At 53.9% G+C, this 17740-nt stretch overlaps 1 protein-coding gene across 1 annotated transcript in view; it reads left to right on the top strand.

Moving 5' to 3' along the window:
- LOC142929218 (dual specificity tyrosine-phosphorylation-regulated kinase 2-like) overlaps positions 1–9927 on the top strand; it is a 118331-nt gene extending 108404 nt beyond the window's left edge. The window contains exons 8-12 of the mRNA XM_076069974.1: positions 2334–2415; positions 2767–2939; positions 4392–4452; positions 5040–5157; positions 9526–9927. Of these exons, the coding sequence (XP_075926089.1) occupies positions 2334–2415; positions 2767–2939; positions 4392–4452; positions 5040–5157; positions 9526–9766 (675 nt within the window). The 3' untranslated portion in view covers positions 9767–9927. The remainder of the gene's footprint in view (positions 1–2333; positions 2416–2766; positions 2940–4391; positions 4453–5039; positions 5158–9525) is intronic.
- The last annotated feature ends 7813 nt before the right edge of the window (positions 9928–17740 follow it).

The raw sequence follows: 17740 nt of genomic DNA, 5'->3' as shown, positions 1-17740 counted from the left end.
CACTGGTTCTTCACGTTCTGTAGATGTAGATGTCACTGGTTCGTCAAGTTCTACAGATGTAGATGCCACTGGTTCTTCACGTTTCTAGAGATATAGATGTCACTGGTTTTTTGCGTTCTGTAGAAGTAGATGCCACTGGTCCTTCACATTCTGTAGATGTAGATGCCACTGGTTCTTCACGTTCTTTAGATGTAGATGTCACTGGTTCGTCAAGTTCTACAGATGTAGATGCCACTGGTTCTTCACGTTCTGGAGATATAGATGTCACTGGTTTTTCGCGTTCTGTAGATGTAGATGCTACTAGTCCTTCACATTCTGTAGACGTAGATGCCACTTGTTCTTCACGTTCTTTAAATGTAGATGTCACTGGTTCTTCACGTTCTGTAGATGTAGACGCCACTGGTTCTTCACGCTCTGTAGATGTAGATGCCACTGGTCCTTCACGTTCTGTAGATGTAGATACCACTGGTTCTTCACGTTTTGCAGATGTAGATGCCACTGGTTCGTCACGTTATACAGATGTAGATGCCTCTGGTTCTTTACGTTCTGCATATGTAGATGCCACTAGTTCTTCACGTTCTGTAGATGTAGATGCCACTGGTTCTTCACGTTCTCTAGATGTAGATGCCACTGGTTCGTCACGTTCTAAAGATGTAGATGCCACTGGTTCTTCACGTTCTGCAGATGTAGATGCCACTGGTCCTTCATGTTCTGTAGACGAAGATGCCACTGGTTCTTTACGTTCTGTAGATGTAGATGCCACTGGTTCTTCACGTTCTGCAGATGTATATGCCATTGGTTCTTCACGTTATGTAGATGAAGATGCCACTGGTTCTTCACGTTCTGTAGATGTAGATGCCACTGGTTCATCACGTTCTACAGATGTAGATGCCACTGCTTCTTCACATTCTGTAGATGTAGAAGCCACTGGTTCGTCACATTCTGTAGACGCAGATGCCACTGGTTCTTCACATTCTGTAGACGCAGATGCCACTGGTCCTTCACGTTCTGTAGACGTAGATGCCACTGGTTCTTCACTTTCTGTAGATGTAGATGCCACTGGTTCTTCACGTTCTGTAGATGTAGATGCCACTGGTCCTTCACATTCTTTAGACGAATATGCCACTGGTTCTTCACGTTCTGTAGATGTTGATGTCACTGGTTCGTCAAGTTCTACAGATGTAGATGCCACTGGTTCTTCACGTTCTGGAGATATAGATGTCACTGGTTTTTCGCGTTCTGTAGATGCCACTGGTCCTTCACATTCTGTAGACGTAGATGCCACTGGTTCTTCACGTTCTTTAGATGTAGATGTCACTGGTTCTTCACGTTCTGTAGATGTAGATGCCACTGGTTCTCCACGTTCTGTAGATGTAGATGTAGATGCCACTGGTTCTTCACGTTCTGCAGATGTAGATGCCACTGGTTCGTCACGTTCTACAGATGTAGATGCCACTGGTTCTTCACGTTCTGCAGATGTAGATGCCACTGGTCCTTCACGTTCTGTAGAAGAAGATGCCACTGGTTCTTCACGTTCTGTAGATGTAGACGCCATTGGTTCTTCACGTTCTGTAGACACAGATGCCACTGGTTCTTCACGTTCTACAGATATAGATGCCACTGGTTCTTCATGTTCTGCAGATTTAGACGCCATTGGTTTTTCACGTTCTGTAAATGTAGATGCCACTGGTCCTTCACGTTCTGTAGACGCAGATGCCACTGGTTCTTCACGTTCTGTAGATGTAGATGCCACTGGTTCTTCACGTTCTACAGATGTAGATGCCACTGGTTCTTCACGTTCTACAGATGTAGATGCCACTGGTTCTTCACGGTCTGCAGATGTAGATTCCACTGGTTCTTCACGTTCTGCAGATGTAGATGCCACTGGTTCTTCACGTTCTGTAGATGTAGATGCCACTGGTCCTTCACGTTCTGTAGATGCAGATTCCACTGGTTCTTCACGTTCTGTAGATGTAGATGCCACTGGTTCTTCACGTTCTGCAGATGTAGATGCCACTGGTTATTCACGTTCTGCAGATGTAGATGCCACTGGTTCTTCACATTCAGCAGATGTAGATTACCACTGGTTCTTCACGTTCTGCAGATGTAGATGCCACGACCGCCATCTATCGAACTTATGAACTCTCGGTTCTGAACAGCAGCAACTGGAGCGTACGGACTGGGTTTGGTTCGTATCTCTGATAGTTCGCAAGCTGAACGTTCATAAGTAGAGGTAGTTACCGTACATAGACGTACAGTCCTAGAGAGTGTTCGACGCCTTGACCCCGCTGAGTGTGAATCCTCTCTCTCCCTGCCGCTCGCTCCCCATCCAGGGCAACATTCTGGTGAAAAACATCGCGAGCCGCGTTGCCAGAGTCACCGACTTTGGCTTCAGCTTCTTTGTGGACCGTCCACGTGAGTGGTGACCCTCATACACCTGCACTTGTGTGTGTGGGTGTGTGTGGGTGTGTGGGTGTGTGTGTGGGTGTGTGTGTGGGTGTCTGTGTGTGTGGGTGTGTGGGTGTGTGTAGTGGGTGTCTGTGTGTGTGTGTGGGTGTGTGGGTGTGTGGGTGTGGGTGTGTGGGTGTGTGGGTGTGTGGTTATGGGTGTGTGGGTGTGTGAGTGGGTGTGTGTGTGTGGGTGTGTGGGTGTCTGTGTGCGGGTTTCTCCTCCCACCCACCCACCCACCACCGCCCCCCACACACGCGCACGTACCCAGTCCACATTCACCATCACCGCCGCTGTCGCTTGCCGTCGTCCGCACAGCCTCGCACGTGGGAGGCACCCTCGTCTACGTGGCGCCCGAGGTGCTGCTGGGCTACCCGGTCACCTGCGCCGCGGACACGTGGTCCCTGGGCTGCACCGTCGCCAAGATGGCCACCGGCAGGGACCTCTTCCTCTCCTTCGGCCGCGACGACCACCTGGCATGCTGCATCGAGGTGACCGGGGAGCCTCCTTGGGGGAAAGGGGGGGGGACACCTCAAGCGGGAGACTTGGCCCAGACCGGCCCCGCAGACATCCACCCAGCCAGTCACCCAGCCAGACACCCAGCCAGCCACACAGCCAGACACCCAGCCAGCCACCCAGTCAGACACCCAGCCAGTCACCCAGTCAGACACCCAGCCAGTCACGCAGCCAGTCACCCAGTCAGACACCCAGCTAGACACCCAGCTAGTCACCCAGCCAGTCACCTGGCCAGTTACCCAGTCAGACACCCAGCCAGTCACGCAGCCAGTCATCCAGCCAGTCACGCTGCCAGACACCCAGCCAGTCACGCTGCCAGACACCCAGTCAGACACCCAGCCAGTTACCCAGCCAGACACCCAGCCAGTCACCTGGCCAGTTACCCAGCCAGTCACCTGACCAGTTACCCAGCCAGTCACCCAGCCAGACACGCAGCCAGTGACCCAGCCAGTCACCCAGCCAGTCACCCAGCCAGTCACCCAGCCCGACACACAGCCACCCGGCCAGCCACCTGACCAGTCACCCAGTCAGTCACCCAGTAAGTCACCCAGCCAATCACCCAGCCAGACACCCAGACAAATACGCAGTTACCCAGCCAGTCACCCAGCCAGTGACCCACCGACTCGCCAAACCCACCGACCGACCCACTCACCCACCCACCTACCAACCCACCTACCTACCGACACACCCACCCACCTACCAACCTATCTACCCACCTACCCACTCACCCACCCACCTACCAACCTACCCACCTATCTACCCACCTACGCACCCATAATGCTCAATGTGACAATGTCACATAGAGATCTTTTTCTGCCGTACGGCCGATGAGAAATAGCTACGTAGCTCTGTGGGCGCCTTACCTGGTTAAAGAAAAATAGTTTAGCTGTAGCTTGGGTCCCTGTGTAGGTCACTGTCCTTCTATATGAGTCTCTAGATCTCCAAGGTGCTCTGTATGGGTCTCTGTGAGTTCCTTTTGTTCTTTGTAAGTCTATGGGTCTCTATGGGTCTCTGTATGGGTCTCTGTGAGTCCCTATTGTTCTATGTAAGTATATGGGTCTCTATGGGTCTCTGTATGGGTCTCTGTGAGTCCTTATTGTTCTATATAAGTATATGGGTCTCTATGGGTCTATGTATGGGTCTCTGTGAGTCCCTATTGTTCTATGTAAGTCTATGGGTCTCTATGGGTCTCTGTATGGGTTTCTGTGAGTCCCTATGGTTCTATGTGAGTCTCTGAATCTCTGTCGGTCTCTATGCATCTATGTATGGGTCTCTAGGAGTCCCTATGTTTCTATATGTCTCTGAATCTCTATGGGTCTCTCTGTGTAACACGCGTGTAACATGCGTGTAACACGCGTGTAACATGCGTGTAAAATGCGTGTAACAAGCGTGTCTCTCTTTGTCGCTGTCTTGAAATGGTTGTGCAGATCCTGGGCATGCCTCCAAAAGAAATGGTGGAGAGATCTCGCAACAAAGAGCACTTCTTTGGTGAGTAGAAGGGTGGTGTGGTGGTGGTGTGGTGGTGGTGCTGTGTTGGTGGTGGTTCAGTGGTGGTGTCGTGGTGTGGTGTGTTGTTGATGTGGTGGTGGCGATGGTGGTGGTGTGGTGGTGGGGGGGGCCTGGGGGGAGCGGTAGGGAGGAGGTGGTGGTTGGGGTTTGGGCCCACTCAATTACGACCTGGGTTGGGGTTGATAAGCAACCCAAGTATGGATAGGTGGGTCGATAGGTTGGTGGGTGGGTAGGTGGGTGGGTGAGTTGGTGGATAGGTCGGGTGGTAGGTGGGTTGAGTGGATAGGTAGTTAGGTGAGTAAGTGGGTGGGTGGGAGTCGGTGTGGGTGGGTGAGTTGATATGTTGTTGACGTGGTGGTTAGTGACACTGTGCGTGTGTCTGTCTCTCTCTCCCTGTCTCTCTCTTTATCTCTTTATGTGTCTCTCTCTGTGTCTCTGTCTCTCTCTGCCTCTCTCTCTATCTCTCTGTCTCTCTCTGTCTCTCTCCCTGTCTCTCTATCCATCTCTCTCTATCTCTCTATCTCTGTCTATCTGTGTCTCTCTCTGTCTCTCTCGCTCTCCTGCAGACCGATTCGGCCATCCTCTCTGCCCGGCCACGAAGCGTCACCCGGGAAGCATTCCCCTGCATTTCGTGCTGTGGGGATGTGGAGCTCAGCTCGTGAACTTTATCAGAAACTGCCTACAGTAAGAACAAAGACAAAGATCCCCCATGTAGCCTCTAGCAGGCTGTAGGGGCAAGTGCTGTTAGTAGTAGCGAGTAGCAGCACCTACACACAGACAAAATCCCCCGTGTAGCCTCTAGCAGACTGTAGGGGCAAGTGCTGTTAGTAGTAGCGAGTAGCAGCATCTATGAAGGCCGGTGCTGTGGCACACACAGAGGGGGTGGGTGGCCAGCACCACGCCCGGCCGCCTTTGTCTCAGGGTTGGAGATGTTTACACACCGCACCAGGTACTCTTTTGAGGCTGGGTCGACCGAGGGGAGGACCAGGACCGGTTGTTCAGATAATCGCAGTCACTGGTGTTGGCTGTGAGCGGGAATCAAACACGTACACACACGTACACACACTCACACGCCACTAAGTGGCAGTGATGTCACCACGACGCTTGTGCCAGGCCATGTGCACCTTGAGGCCACGTGAAGTGTCGAACGCCCGCCCGCTGGCAGGAGGTCACGGGGCAGACCCAGGTGCCACAGGTCGACTGACTGAGATGACTGGCTGATGCACCACCTGTGCCCCCTACTGTGCCAACCTGCTGTGCTTTAGCCACCCGGCGCTCCGCTCGTTGTTGTGAGCGTCGCTCCTCCGCCCTCTGTTGTTGTTGGAGGGCGACTGCCTCCAACTGCCCAGTAGCGTCCTTCACGAGCCTCCTGCACAGAGGCCGATCTTGACACCGCTGGTACCAGTCATCAGCAAGTCCACTCAGCTCCACGTCCTCCTGTACCACGTCACTCCATCTCTTCTCTAGCCCGTGCCGTGCCCGTTTAGCCCCCTCAATCCGGCTGAACAAAAGCTGTTTCAGCATGCGGTGGCTGGGCATGCGGGCTACATGACCCAGCCATCGCAGCCTTGCCCGCCGGAGGAGCTCACCGATGGGACCTTGCCCAGATCTTTCAAGGATTTGTGAGCTCCTCACACAATCCAGTCTGGTTAAACCCAAGATGGATCGTAGGCAGGCCAGCCTAAATGTTTCTAACCGGCAAAGATGTTCCATTAGGGGGGTCCACGTTTCGCAAGCGTAGAGAAGGGAGGGAATGACGGTGGCCGAGAAGACCTGAAGCTTAGTGCAGAGCGAGAGACCAGGTAGCTTCCACACAGCGTTACGCAACCAATTAAAAGATATTGCCGCTCGACTGATTCGGAGTGAGACCTCTGCTGTTAAACTGGAGCCGGTCATAAGCACACTGCCCAGGTATGGGAAACTCTCCACTCGCTCCACAACTGCCCCATCACCGATTGGGAGTTGTGGGGGTGGAGTGTCCGATGGTACAATACCCAGGCAGGTGCTTAGTTTGGGTGGGGCTGATGGTAAGGCCCCACCTCTTAGTGGTACGCTCCAGTCTCAGCAGCAGCGTCTCCAACTCCTCCTCTGAATGAGCAGCTATTACCCAATCATCAGCATACATAACGTGGTTGAGCAATACGGAGCCATCCCTTGACCGCACCCGGGCATCGATCAGCCTCCCATTATATCTGTACCATATAGAGATTCCCCCGGTACAGCTATTGAAGGCTTCACGAACTATGTGGTCAAAATAGATGTTAAATAATGTGGGAGCCAGAGGACATCCCTGTCGCACCCCAAGGTGTACAGGTAATGGCTCTGACTCCCGGCCACGTAGTTTTACCCGGGCCCGCTCACCATCATGAAGGTCCTTAATGATCGTGAGCAGAGCGTCAGGTACTCCAAAAGCACGAAGAACAACCCAGAGCCCAGGCCTACTGATGGTATCATAGGCCTTGACCAGGTCAATAAAGCAGAGATGTAGGTCTTGTTGGAATTCCCTACACCTCTGCTGTAGCAGACGGACAGAAAATATGGCATCTGTGCAGGACCGCCCTTTCCTGAAACCACATTGGGGCTCCGCAAGCCTCTCCTCAGCGTGCCTGGCAAGGCGATGCTGAATAATCCTTGCCAGGACCTTTCCCGGCACACTGAGGAGTGAGATGCCCCTGTAGTTGTTACAGTCTGTGCGGTCCCCCTTCTTAAAAAGGGGGACTACCAGGGCATCCTTCCAATCCTGCGGAACCCGTCCAGTGGTCCAGACTGTTGTTATGATGTCATATAGGGCAGTCTGTGCACAAACGCCACCCTCCCTCAGCATTTCGCATGGGAGATCATCTCTGCCCGCTGCCTTTCCTGGTCTCAGACTCCGGATCGCCTTCAGTACTTCCTCAACAGATGGCACCTCAGCCAGCCACTCACAGGGGGTGACTTCTTCCAATATTTGAGGCACCGCAGCCTCAGCAGGGTCATCCTCACTTTGTGCCACGATGTTTTCCTGGCTGAGGGATTTTCCCTCCCCCAGGACCTCACAGAAATGCCCAGCAAATCTGCAAACCTATTCCTGGGGGTTGGAGATTAGATCACCGTTTTTTCCCCTAATGATGGAAATAGGTGTGGCGCTGCAGGTTACTTTTTTGATGGAGTTAAATAGAGATTTGTGATCACGGGCCACGGAGACAGACTCCATCTCCTCAGCAACCCGCGACCACCACCCATCCTTGCAGCGCCTCACGGCTCTCCGAACCTCCGAGCGAAGGCTGCGGTAAGCCTCCTCATTCTCTGACGTGGGATTCTGTAGCCGATGACAGTGGGCCTGTCGTTTTTTCTCAACCATCCTGAACACCTTCTCTGTCAGCCAGGGTCTCTGGGGAGGTCTGGACCGCATACCCAAAGCAGCCATTGCAGCTGCATGAGTCACAGTCCTAAACCTCGCCCATTTCCCCTCGACATCAGGAGGAGTCGGGGACGATGCCAATCCCAGCCGCAAGCGATGATTAAATTCTCGCTTGCAACTTTCATCAGATAACTGAGACCAGGCCACTTTAGGTTGGCATGGGGTCCTGGGTGTACACCCACCACCGGAGTGGAAGAATGGCAGGCGCATCTTACATATGACTAGTCAATGGTCAGAGGGCAGATCAGCTCCACGGTAGATCCTGGTGTCAAGGACATGGGCTCGCATCCGCTGGTCCGTAACTATGTAGTCCAGCAGATGTTCTTGCTTGGACCCGGCATGCATCCATGATGTTGTGTGGATGCGCCGATGCCAGAACAGCGTGTTGGTAATTACAAGCCCATGGGCTGCACAAAAATCTAGCAGCCTCCTACCGTTGTTATTGAGCTGATCTGGCCCATGCCCTTCAATCACTCCAGACCAGGTGCCAGCATCATGACCAACTCGGCCATTGAAGTCACCCAACATGATGACTCTATCCCGAGGGGCCACTTTAGCCAGCACCTGTGACAGGAGGTCATAGAAGGCATCTGACTCATTGGCTTTGCCTGCATCCTTTCACGGATGTTCATCTTCGGTGGGGGCATAAGTAACCACGACCACCATTCCTCGCCTCCGGTTGATGGGAAGGCGAGCCCAAAGTAGCCTGGGGCTTACAGCTTCCCACACCTCACCGCCACGCTCCCACGCCCCCTTCGTTCTTTTGTTCAACAGAAGAGCCACATCCTGTTGTTTGGCAGTCTGCTGCCCCGAGTAGAGGACTGTCCACCCATCATGGTGGCAGGAGCCAGAACCGGTCCACCGGACCTCCTGAATGCCACAGAGATCCAGGCGGTACCGGTCCAGCTCCCGACAGAGGAGTGGCAGCCTCTCCTCCGCAGTGAGCGTTCGAACATTCCACGTTGCCACCCGTAGTGGTTTTTCGTTGTTTCTGGAGGAGCCCCGAGGGTAGATATTCAATCTCCTGGCTCCGCCAATTGGGGTTTGGCCAGGAGACGTCATAGACGCCTGGTCCCCCGGGGCCTCCGGCACAAGCTTATTAGCTATATACTTAATTCGCGGTTTAGTGGTAATTAATTGAAGGTGGAGGGGTTACCAGCCCCTCGCACCCGTCCAGAGCTCCCGTTTAGACCCTGTGGTGGACACAGATGCCATGAGGGGAGGAGCCAATCGAAATTGGACCTCCCCCCACAGCACTGTCCACGGCAGAGTTGCCCGTCCGGCACCACGAGGAGGTAGGGGGTTGTTTTGCCGGACGGACCTACACACACGTACACACACACGTACAGATACACACGTACACACACACGTACACACACACACGTACACACACACGTACAGACACACACGTACACACACACACGTACACACACACACACGTACAGACACACACGTACACACACACACGTACACACACACACGTACAGACACACACGTACAGACACGATCAGATCGGAACGTGACGTACGTCTAGCGAACGTCATATCCTCACCCCGCCTCACCCCCCTTCTTGTCCTTCCCCCCCCCTCCGTGCCCCCCCTAACCCCCTCCGTGCCCCCCCTCACCCCCCTCCGTGCCCCCCCTCACCCTAGCTGGGATCCGGAACTCCGCATGACACCGGAGCAGGCGCTGGCTCACGGCTGGCTCCAGAGCGACGACACCGCCAGCCCCAGCGACGACCTCCCCACCACCAGCCGGGCCCTCCCCACCACCAGCCGGGCCCTCCCCACCACCAGCCATGCCCTCCCCACCACCAGCCGGGCCCTCCCCACCACCAGCCGGGCCCTCCCCACCACCAGCCGGGCCCTCCCCAGAGCTGTGAAGCCACGGTGAGGCTCTCTCTGTGTGTATGGGTCTCTGTGGGTCTCTATGAGTCTCTATGAGTCTCTGTGTGTATGGGTCTCTGTGTGTATGGGTCTCTGTGTGTCTCTGTATGTGTATGGGTCTCTAAGAGTATGGGTCTCTGTGAGTATGGGTCTCTGTGAGTTTCTGTGGGTCTCTATGAGTATGGGTCTCTGTGAGTCTCTGTGGGTCTCTATGAGTATGGGTCTCCATGAGTATGGGTCTCTGTGAGTCTCTGTGGGTCTCTATGAGTATGGGTCTCTGTGTGTATGGGTCTCTGCTGGTCTCTATGAGTATGAGTCTCTGTGAGTCTCTGTGAGTCTCTATGAGTATGGGTCTCTGCTGGTCTCTATGAGTATGGGTCGCTGTGAGTCTCTGTGGGTCTCTATGAGTATGGGTCTCTGTGAGTCTCGGTGGGTCTCTATGAGTATGGGTCTCTGTGAGTCTCGGTGGGTCTCTATGAGTATGGGTCTCTATGAGTATGGGTCTCTGTGGGTCTCTGCTGGTCTCTATGAGTATGGGTCTCTGTGAGTCTCTGTGGGTCTCTATGAGTATGGGTCTCTGTGAGTCTCTGTGGGTCTCTATGGGTATGGGTCTCTATGAGTATGGGTCTCTGTGAGTCTCTGTGGGTCTCTATGAGTATGGGTCTCTATGTGTATGGGTCTCTGTGTGTATGGGTCTCTGCTGGTCTCTATGAGTATGGGTCTCTGTGAGTCTCTGTGGGTCTCTATGAGTATGGGTCTCTGTGTGTATGGGTCTCTGCTGATCTCTATGAGTATAGGTCTCTATGAGTCTCTGTGGGTCTCTATGGGTATGGGTCTCTATGAGTATGGGCCTCTGTGAGTCTCTGTGGGTTTCTATGAGTATGGGTCTCTGTGAGTCTCTGCGGGTCTCTATGAGTATGGGTCTCTATGAGTATGGGTCTCTGTGAGTCTCTGTGGGTCTCTATGAGTATGGGTCTCTGTGAATCTCTGTGGGTGTTTATGAGTATGGGTCTCTATGAGCATGGGTCTCTATGAGTATGGGTCTCTATGAGTATGGGTCTCTGTGAATCTCTGTGGGTGTCTATGAGTCTGTAGAAACTCGTGATGGGCAAGTCCACTCCTGGGGGTGGGGACTGACTGTGACCTCTGGCCGTAGTCGCGCGATGCTGACGTGGTGGTGCTGTGGTGTTGCTGCCTCTCTCTCCACAGAGCTCAGCCGGAGAAGAGGCTCCCATCATCATCATCATCATCCTCCTCCTCCGATGAGGAGGGGGAGGAGGAGGAGCAGGAGGAGGAGGAGAAGGAGGAGGATGAGGAGGAGATGGAGGAGGACGAGGACGAGGAGGAGGATGAGGATGAGGAGGATGAGGATGAGGAGGATGAGGAGGAGGAGGAGGATGAGGAGGATGAGGAGGAGGATGAGGAAGATGAGGATGAGGAGGATGAGGATGAGGAGGATGAGGAGGAGGATGAGGACGAGGAGGAGGAGACGGAGGATGAGGAGGAGATGGAGGAGGACGAGGAGGCGGAGGAGGCGATGGAGGAGGAGGAGTTGGATGAGGATGAGATGGATGAGGAGATAGAGGAGGAAACGGGGGATGAGGAAAAGGATGAGAATGAGGAGCAGGAGAACAAATGTGAGGAGGAGGGGGGTGATGAGGAGACAGAGGAGGAGGTGGAGAAGGTGGTGGTCGTGGTGGTGCAAGAGGTCGAGACGAAGGTGGTGAAGATGGAAGTGAACGAGGACAAGATGGAGGAGGAGGAGGAGAAGACGGAGGAGGAGAAGGAGGAGAAGGACGAGAAGATGGAGGAGAAGGAGGTGGAGGAGGTGGAGGAGGAGACGGATGAGGAGAAGGAGGAGGAGAAGGAGGTGGTGGTGGTGGTGGCCGTGGTGCAAGAGGTCGAGACGAAGGAGTTGGAGGAGGAGACAGAAGAGAACAAGGAGAAGATGGAGAAGATGGAGGAGGTGGAGATGCGGCAACAGCAGAAGAAGGAGGAGGAGGAGAAGAAGAAGAGGAAGCGAGGGGGCTTGGCCCAACTGGGCAGGGCGCTCCGCTCACTCCGGTCGCTCTTCGGCCGCCTGCTGCTGTGTGGTGGACGGCCCACGGCAGAGTAGCGGCGTGGTGGTGGTGGTGGAGTCGGTGCCATCCACCACCACGAGCAGCACCACCACCGCACGCACCACCCACTCACCCCGTAACACCACACTCACCACACACACCCAGCCACACACACCCAGCCCACACACACACACTCACCCCACACACACACACACTCACCCCACACACACACACACTCACCCCACACACACTCACCCCACACACACACTCACCCCACACACACACTCACCACACACACACACACTCACCACACACACTCACCACACACACACACTCACCCCACACACTCCCGTGGGGAAACAGCTGTGGCAGAAGACGAAAGAGTGGAAACCCAGACATGGACTGGACACAGCCACTCTGACTGCACTCACCACACACTCAGCCCACCACTCACTCACCACACACTCAGCCCAGTAGCCTACCCAGGGCCCGCTTACCCCGGGACTCCAGCCCATGCTGGTTTTCATCCGGTGGCAGTCCTCAAAGGAGGAGGATGAGGGAGGGAGTGACCTCGCCACACGGTTTCCAGGACATGGGGAGGGGGAAGGGAGGCCTGGTGCAGGCACTGGGCGAGAAGCCTGTCTAGGCCCTGCCACGTGAAGTTTGTTTAAGAAAAAATGTTATAATTTAATCATATATAGCTCTGTACATAATATCGTAGTTTTGAATGTTATTATTGTAAATATTATAATTATTGTAAGAATGTTGTGTTCTTCTAAGAGGGTTGTTATTGTGCATAAAGTCACCGGGACGTGAGATGACCTTGCGGACGTTGATTTTGTGGGGTCTGGTGCCGTCGATTGTCAGTGACGTGTGGGGTCTGGGTTCATCTTGGCCGTGTCACTGGGGTTTATAATGGGCAGGTAGGGTGGGTTCATCTTGGCCGTGTCACTGGGGTTTATAATGGACAGGTAGGGTGGGTTTATAATGGGCAGGTAGGGTGGGTTTATAATGGACAGGTAGGGTGGGTTTATAATGGGCAGGTAGGGTGGGTTCATCTTGGCCGTGTCACTGGGGTTTATAATGGGCAGGTAGGGTGGGTTTATAATGGACAGGTAGGGTGGGTTATAATGGACAGGTAGGGTGGGTTTATAATGGGCAGGTAGGGTGGGTTTATAATGGGCAGGTATGGTGGGTTCATAATGGATAGGTAGGGTGGGTTTATAATGGGCAGGTAGGGTGGGTTTATAATGAACAGGTAGGGTGGGTTTACAATGGGCAGGTAGGGTGGGTTTATAATTGGCAGGTAGGGTGGGTTTATAATGGGCAGGTAGGGTGGGTATTTAATGGTCAGGTAGGATGGGTTTATAATGGACAGGTAGGGTGGGTTTATAATGGACAGGTAGGGTGGGTTTATAATGGGCAGGTAGAGTGGGTTAATAATGCGCAGGTAGAGTGGGTTTATAATGGACAGGTAGGGTGGGTTTATAATGGGCAGGTAGAGTGGGTTTATAATGGGCACGTAGAGTGGGTTCATAATGGACAGGTGGGGTGGATTTATAATGGGCAGGTAGGGTGGGATGGCGATTGGACGCCTTCCCCACGTAAGATGGCGGTTAGGTGCCTTCCCTATGCAAGATGGCGGTTGGGCGCCTTCCCTTGGTCCCTTTCCAAATAGATTGGTCCCTTTCCACGTTAATGGGTCTCTTTGTGAGTCTGTGGGCGTATGTTGTGAGTCTACCGGCGTCCGTTGTGAGTCTGCTTGTGTCCGTTGTGAGTCTGTGGGTGTCCGTTCTGAGTCTGCGGGTGTCTGTTGCGAGTCTGTGGGTGTCCGTTGTGAGTCTTCCGGCGTCCGTTGTGAGTCTGCTTGTGTCCGTTGTGTGTCTGTGGGTGTCTGTTCTGAGTCTGCGGGTGTCTGTTGTGAGTCTGTGGGTGTCTGTTGCGAGTCTGTGGGTGTCCGTTGCGAGTCTGCGGGTGTCTGTTGTGAGTCTGTGGGTGTCCGTTCTGAGTCTGCGGGTGTCTGTTGTGAGTCTGCGGGTGTCTGTTGTGAGTCTGTGGGTGTCCATTGTGAGTCTGTGGGTGTCCGTTGTGAGTCTGCGGGTGTCCGTTGTGAGTCTGTGGATGTCCATTGTGAGTCTGCGGGTGTCCGTTGTGAGTCTGTGGGTGTTCCTTGTGAGTCTGTTGGTGTCCGTTGCGAGTCTGTGGGTGTCTGTTGTGAGTCTGTGGGTGTCCATTGTGAGTCTGCGGGTGTCCGTTGTGAATCTGTGGGTGTTCATTGTGAGTCTGCGGGTGTCCGTTGTGAGTCTGTGGGTGTTCATTGTGAGTCTGTGGGTGTCCGTTGCGAGTCTGTGGGTGTCCGTTCTGAGTCTGCGGGTGTCTGTTGTGAGTCTGCGGGTGTCCGTTGTGAGTCTGTGGGTGTCCGTTGCGAGTCTGTGCGTGTCCGTTGTGAGTCTGCGGGTGGTGTTAGTGATTGTGGTTGTTAGTAGTGGTGATAGTGGTGGTGTTACTGGTGTTAGTGATGGTGGTGTTGGTGGTATTAGTGATGGTGGTGTAAGTGAAGTGATCAGATGCCATGGTGGTCCCCATCTTTAAGAAGGGAGACCGCACAGACTGTAACAACTACAGGGGCATCTCACTCCTCAATGTGCCGGGAAAGGTCCTGGCAAGGATTATTCAACACTGCCTTACCAGGCATGCTGAGGAGAGGCTTGCGGAGCCCCAATGTGGTTTCAGGAAAGGGTGGTCCTGCACAGATGCCATATTTTCTGTCCGTTTGCTAAAGCAGAGGTGTAGGGAATTCCAACAAGACCTACATCTCTGCTTTATTGACCTGGTAAAGGCCTATGACACCATAAGTAGGCCTGCTCTCTGGCTTCTTCGTGCTTTCGGAGTCCCTGACCCGCTGCTCACGATCTTTAAGGACCTTCATTATGGTGAGCGGACCCGGGTAAAACTACATTGCCGGGAGTCGGAGCCATTCCCTGTTCACCTTGGGGTGCGACAGGGATGTCCTCTGGCTCCAACATTATTTAACATCTATTTCGACCACGTAGTTCGTGAGGCCTTCAGTAGCTGTACCGGAGGAATTTCCATCTGGTACAGATACAGTGGGAGGCTGATCAATGCCCGGATGCCGTCAAGGGATGGCTCCCTATTGGTCAACCACGTTATGTATGCCGATGACGTGATAATTGCGGCTCACTCAGAGGAGGAGTTGGAGGCGCTGCTGCTAAAACTGGAGTGTGCCACTAAGAGGTGGGGCCTTACCATCAGCCCCACCAAAACGAAGCACCTGCCTGGGTATTTTGTACCATCGAGCACTCCACCCCCACAACTCCCAATCGGTGATGGGGCAGTTGTGGAGAGAGTGGAAAGTTTCCCATACCTGGGCAGTGTGCTCATGACCGTCTCCGGTTTAACAGCAGAAGTCTCACTCCGAATCAGTCGAGCGGCATTATCTTTTCAGCAGTTGGGTAACGCTGTGTGGAAGCTACCTGGTCTGTCGCTCCACACGAAGCTTCGGGTCTTCTCAGCCACAGTCATTCCCTCCCTTCTCTACGCTTGTGAAACGTGGACCCCCCTAATGGAACATCTTTGCCGGTTAGAAACGTTGAGGCTGGCCTGCCTCCGATCAATCCTGGGTTTAACAAGGCTGGATTGTGTGAGGAGCTCACAAATCCTCGAAAGATCTGGACAAAGCCCCATCAGTGAGCTCCTCCGGCAGTCAAGGCTGCGTTGGCTGGGCCATGCAGCCTGCATGCCCAATCACCGCATGCCCAAGCAGATTTTATTTGGCCGGATCGAGGGGGCTGAACGGACGCAGCACGGGCTAGAGAAGAGATGGAATGATGTGGTACAGCAGGATGTGGAGCTGAGTGGACTTGCCGATAACTGGTACCAGCTGTGTCAAGATCGGCCTCTGTGGAAGAGGCTCGTGAAGGACGCTACTGGGCAGTTGGAGGCAGTCGCCCTCCAACAACAACGGAGAGCGCAGGAACGACGCTCCCAACAACGAGCAGAGCGCCGGATGGCTAAAGCACAGCAAGTTGGCACAGTAAGGGGCACAGGTGGTGCATCAGCCAGTCATCTCAGTCAGTCGACCTGTGGCACCTGGGTCTGCCCCGTGACCTCCTGCCAGCGGGCGGGCGTTCGACACTTCACTTGGCCTCAAGGTGCACATGGCCTGGCACAAGCGTCGTGGTGACATCACCGCCACTTAGTGGCGAATGGCGATTGTTGTTGTTGGTGTTAGTGATGGTGGAATTTTTGTTGCTGGTGTTAGTCGTGGTGGTGTTAGTGATGGTGGTATTATTGGTGCTGGTAGTGGTGTTCGTGGTGGTCTTAGTGGTGGTGTTAGTGTTGGTGGTATTATTGGTGGTGGTGTTAGTAGTGGTGTTAGTTATGGTGTTAGTGGGGTAGTGTAGCGGTTAGCGCGCTGCTCTAAGAACCTGGCGACCTGGGTTTGATTCCCGCTCACAGCCAACATTGGTGACGATTATCTGAACTGGTCCTGGGCCTCACCCTAGATCGACTCAGCCTTAAATGAGTACCTGGTGGGAGGTGCAAACATTGCCACTGGGGAGACAAAGGCGGCCGGGCGTGGTGTTGGCTACCCACCCTCTCGTGTGCCGTGCCGGCCTTCATAGGTGCTCGCGGACAGCACTTGCCCCAACAGTCTGTTAAGGCTATACGGGGGATCTTTGTCTTTGTTCGTGGTGTTAATTGTGGTGTTAGTAGTGGTGTTCGTAGTAGTGGTGTTCGTAGTAGTGGTGTTCGTAGTGGTGGTGTTCGTAGTGGTGGTGTTGGTGGTGTTAGGAGTAGTGTTAGTAGTGGTGTCCGAACAGAGGAGCAACGCTCACGACAACAACCTTTGAGCCGGGCATCTAAAATGCAGCAAGTTGGCACAGTCATCTCAGTCAGACAACTCATGGCACCTGGGTCTGACCTGTGACCGCCTGTCAGTGAGCCTTCGGCACTTCACGTGGTCTCAAAGTGCACCTGGCCTGGCACAGGCGCCGTGGTCACATCACCGCTACTTAGTGGCGAATGGCAGTTGTTGTTTTTTGTATTTTTCGTATTGTGTGACTGGTGAGGATGTGAGTCCGTGTTGATGAGAGTCCGCATTGTGACGTGACGTGGATTTAGACGTGGGTGTGTCATGCCCCTTCAACTCTGCGTGTCCCTTGCCTCTGTCTGCCGCTCTCCACGCAGAGACCCGGACCGCGCGAGAGACACCGTGAGCTCTGAGCACCCTCGTCTGCAAGTTGCTACCATGGAGGTACATGTGGCTCCTCGACTCGTGTGGTGAAGTATGGGTGGACGTGTGTTCTCCCCTCTGCGTGTGCCTACCTGTCACCTGTATACCTGGGTGTGCTTCTCCTTGCCCGCCTAAGTGTGTGCGCGTCTATCAGAGTGTCTCTCCGAGATCCTGTTGGTGTACGTGCCCGTCTACGCGTGAGCATCTACAGCGCTGTTATCTATCCACTGATGGATGAACGCCTCTCTCCCTGAGACCCTACTACCCCTCACATCCTGTGATGGAATAATCTGCCAAGCGCCGATTTCGTCGCACCATCTCTCTAGCGGCTCTCCTCTCTGATGTGTTCTGTTCCTTGGTTGTCGCTCCGTTATTATTCTTGACCGTGAGCCATTGTTGTCCCTCCTAGCCATGGCTCGTCCGGCCCGAGTCCCACTCACTCCTCTTAACAGTTTGAACGATGCCATTGACCTGCGTGTGACCTCGAAATCCACACGTCTTTCATTGTAAATCCAAGCATGGCAACTGATATTGGCCAAATATCCCAACGCTGAGAACTGGCAACATCTCGGCAGGACCCTCCTGAATGTGGAGCCCAGGATGTCAGAGATGCTGGCTCAGTGCTCGCCCACTGCACTTGCTCCAACATCTTAATCAAGCCCAT

The sequence above is a fragment of the Petromyzon marinus genome, chromosome 27, assembly GCF_048934315.1.
Source record: "Petromyzon marinus isolate PM22_M1 ecotype Great Lakes invasive population chromosome 27, UKy_Petmar_22M1.pri1.0, whole genome shotgun sequence".
NCBI classification, from domain to species: Eukaryota; Metazoa; Chordata; class Hyperoartia; order Petromyzontiformes; family Petromyzontidae; genus Petromyzon; species Petromyzon marinus.
Note: the sequence above shows the minus strand (reverse complement) of the source record. Positions and strands in the feature narration are given on the sequence as shown.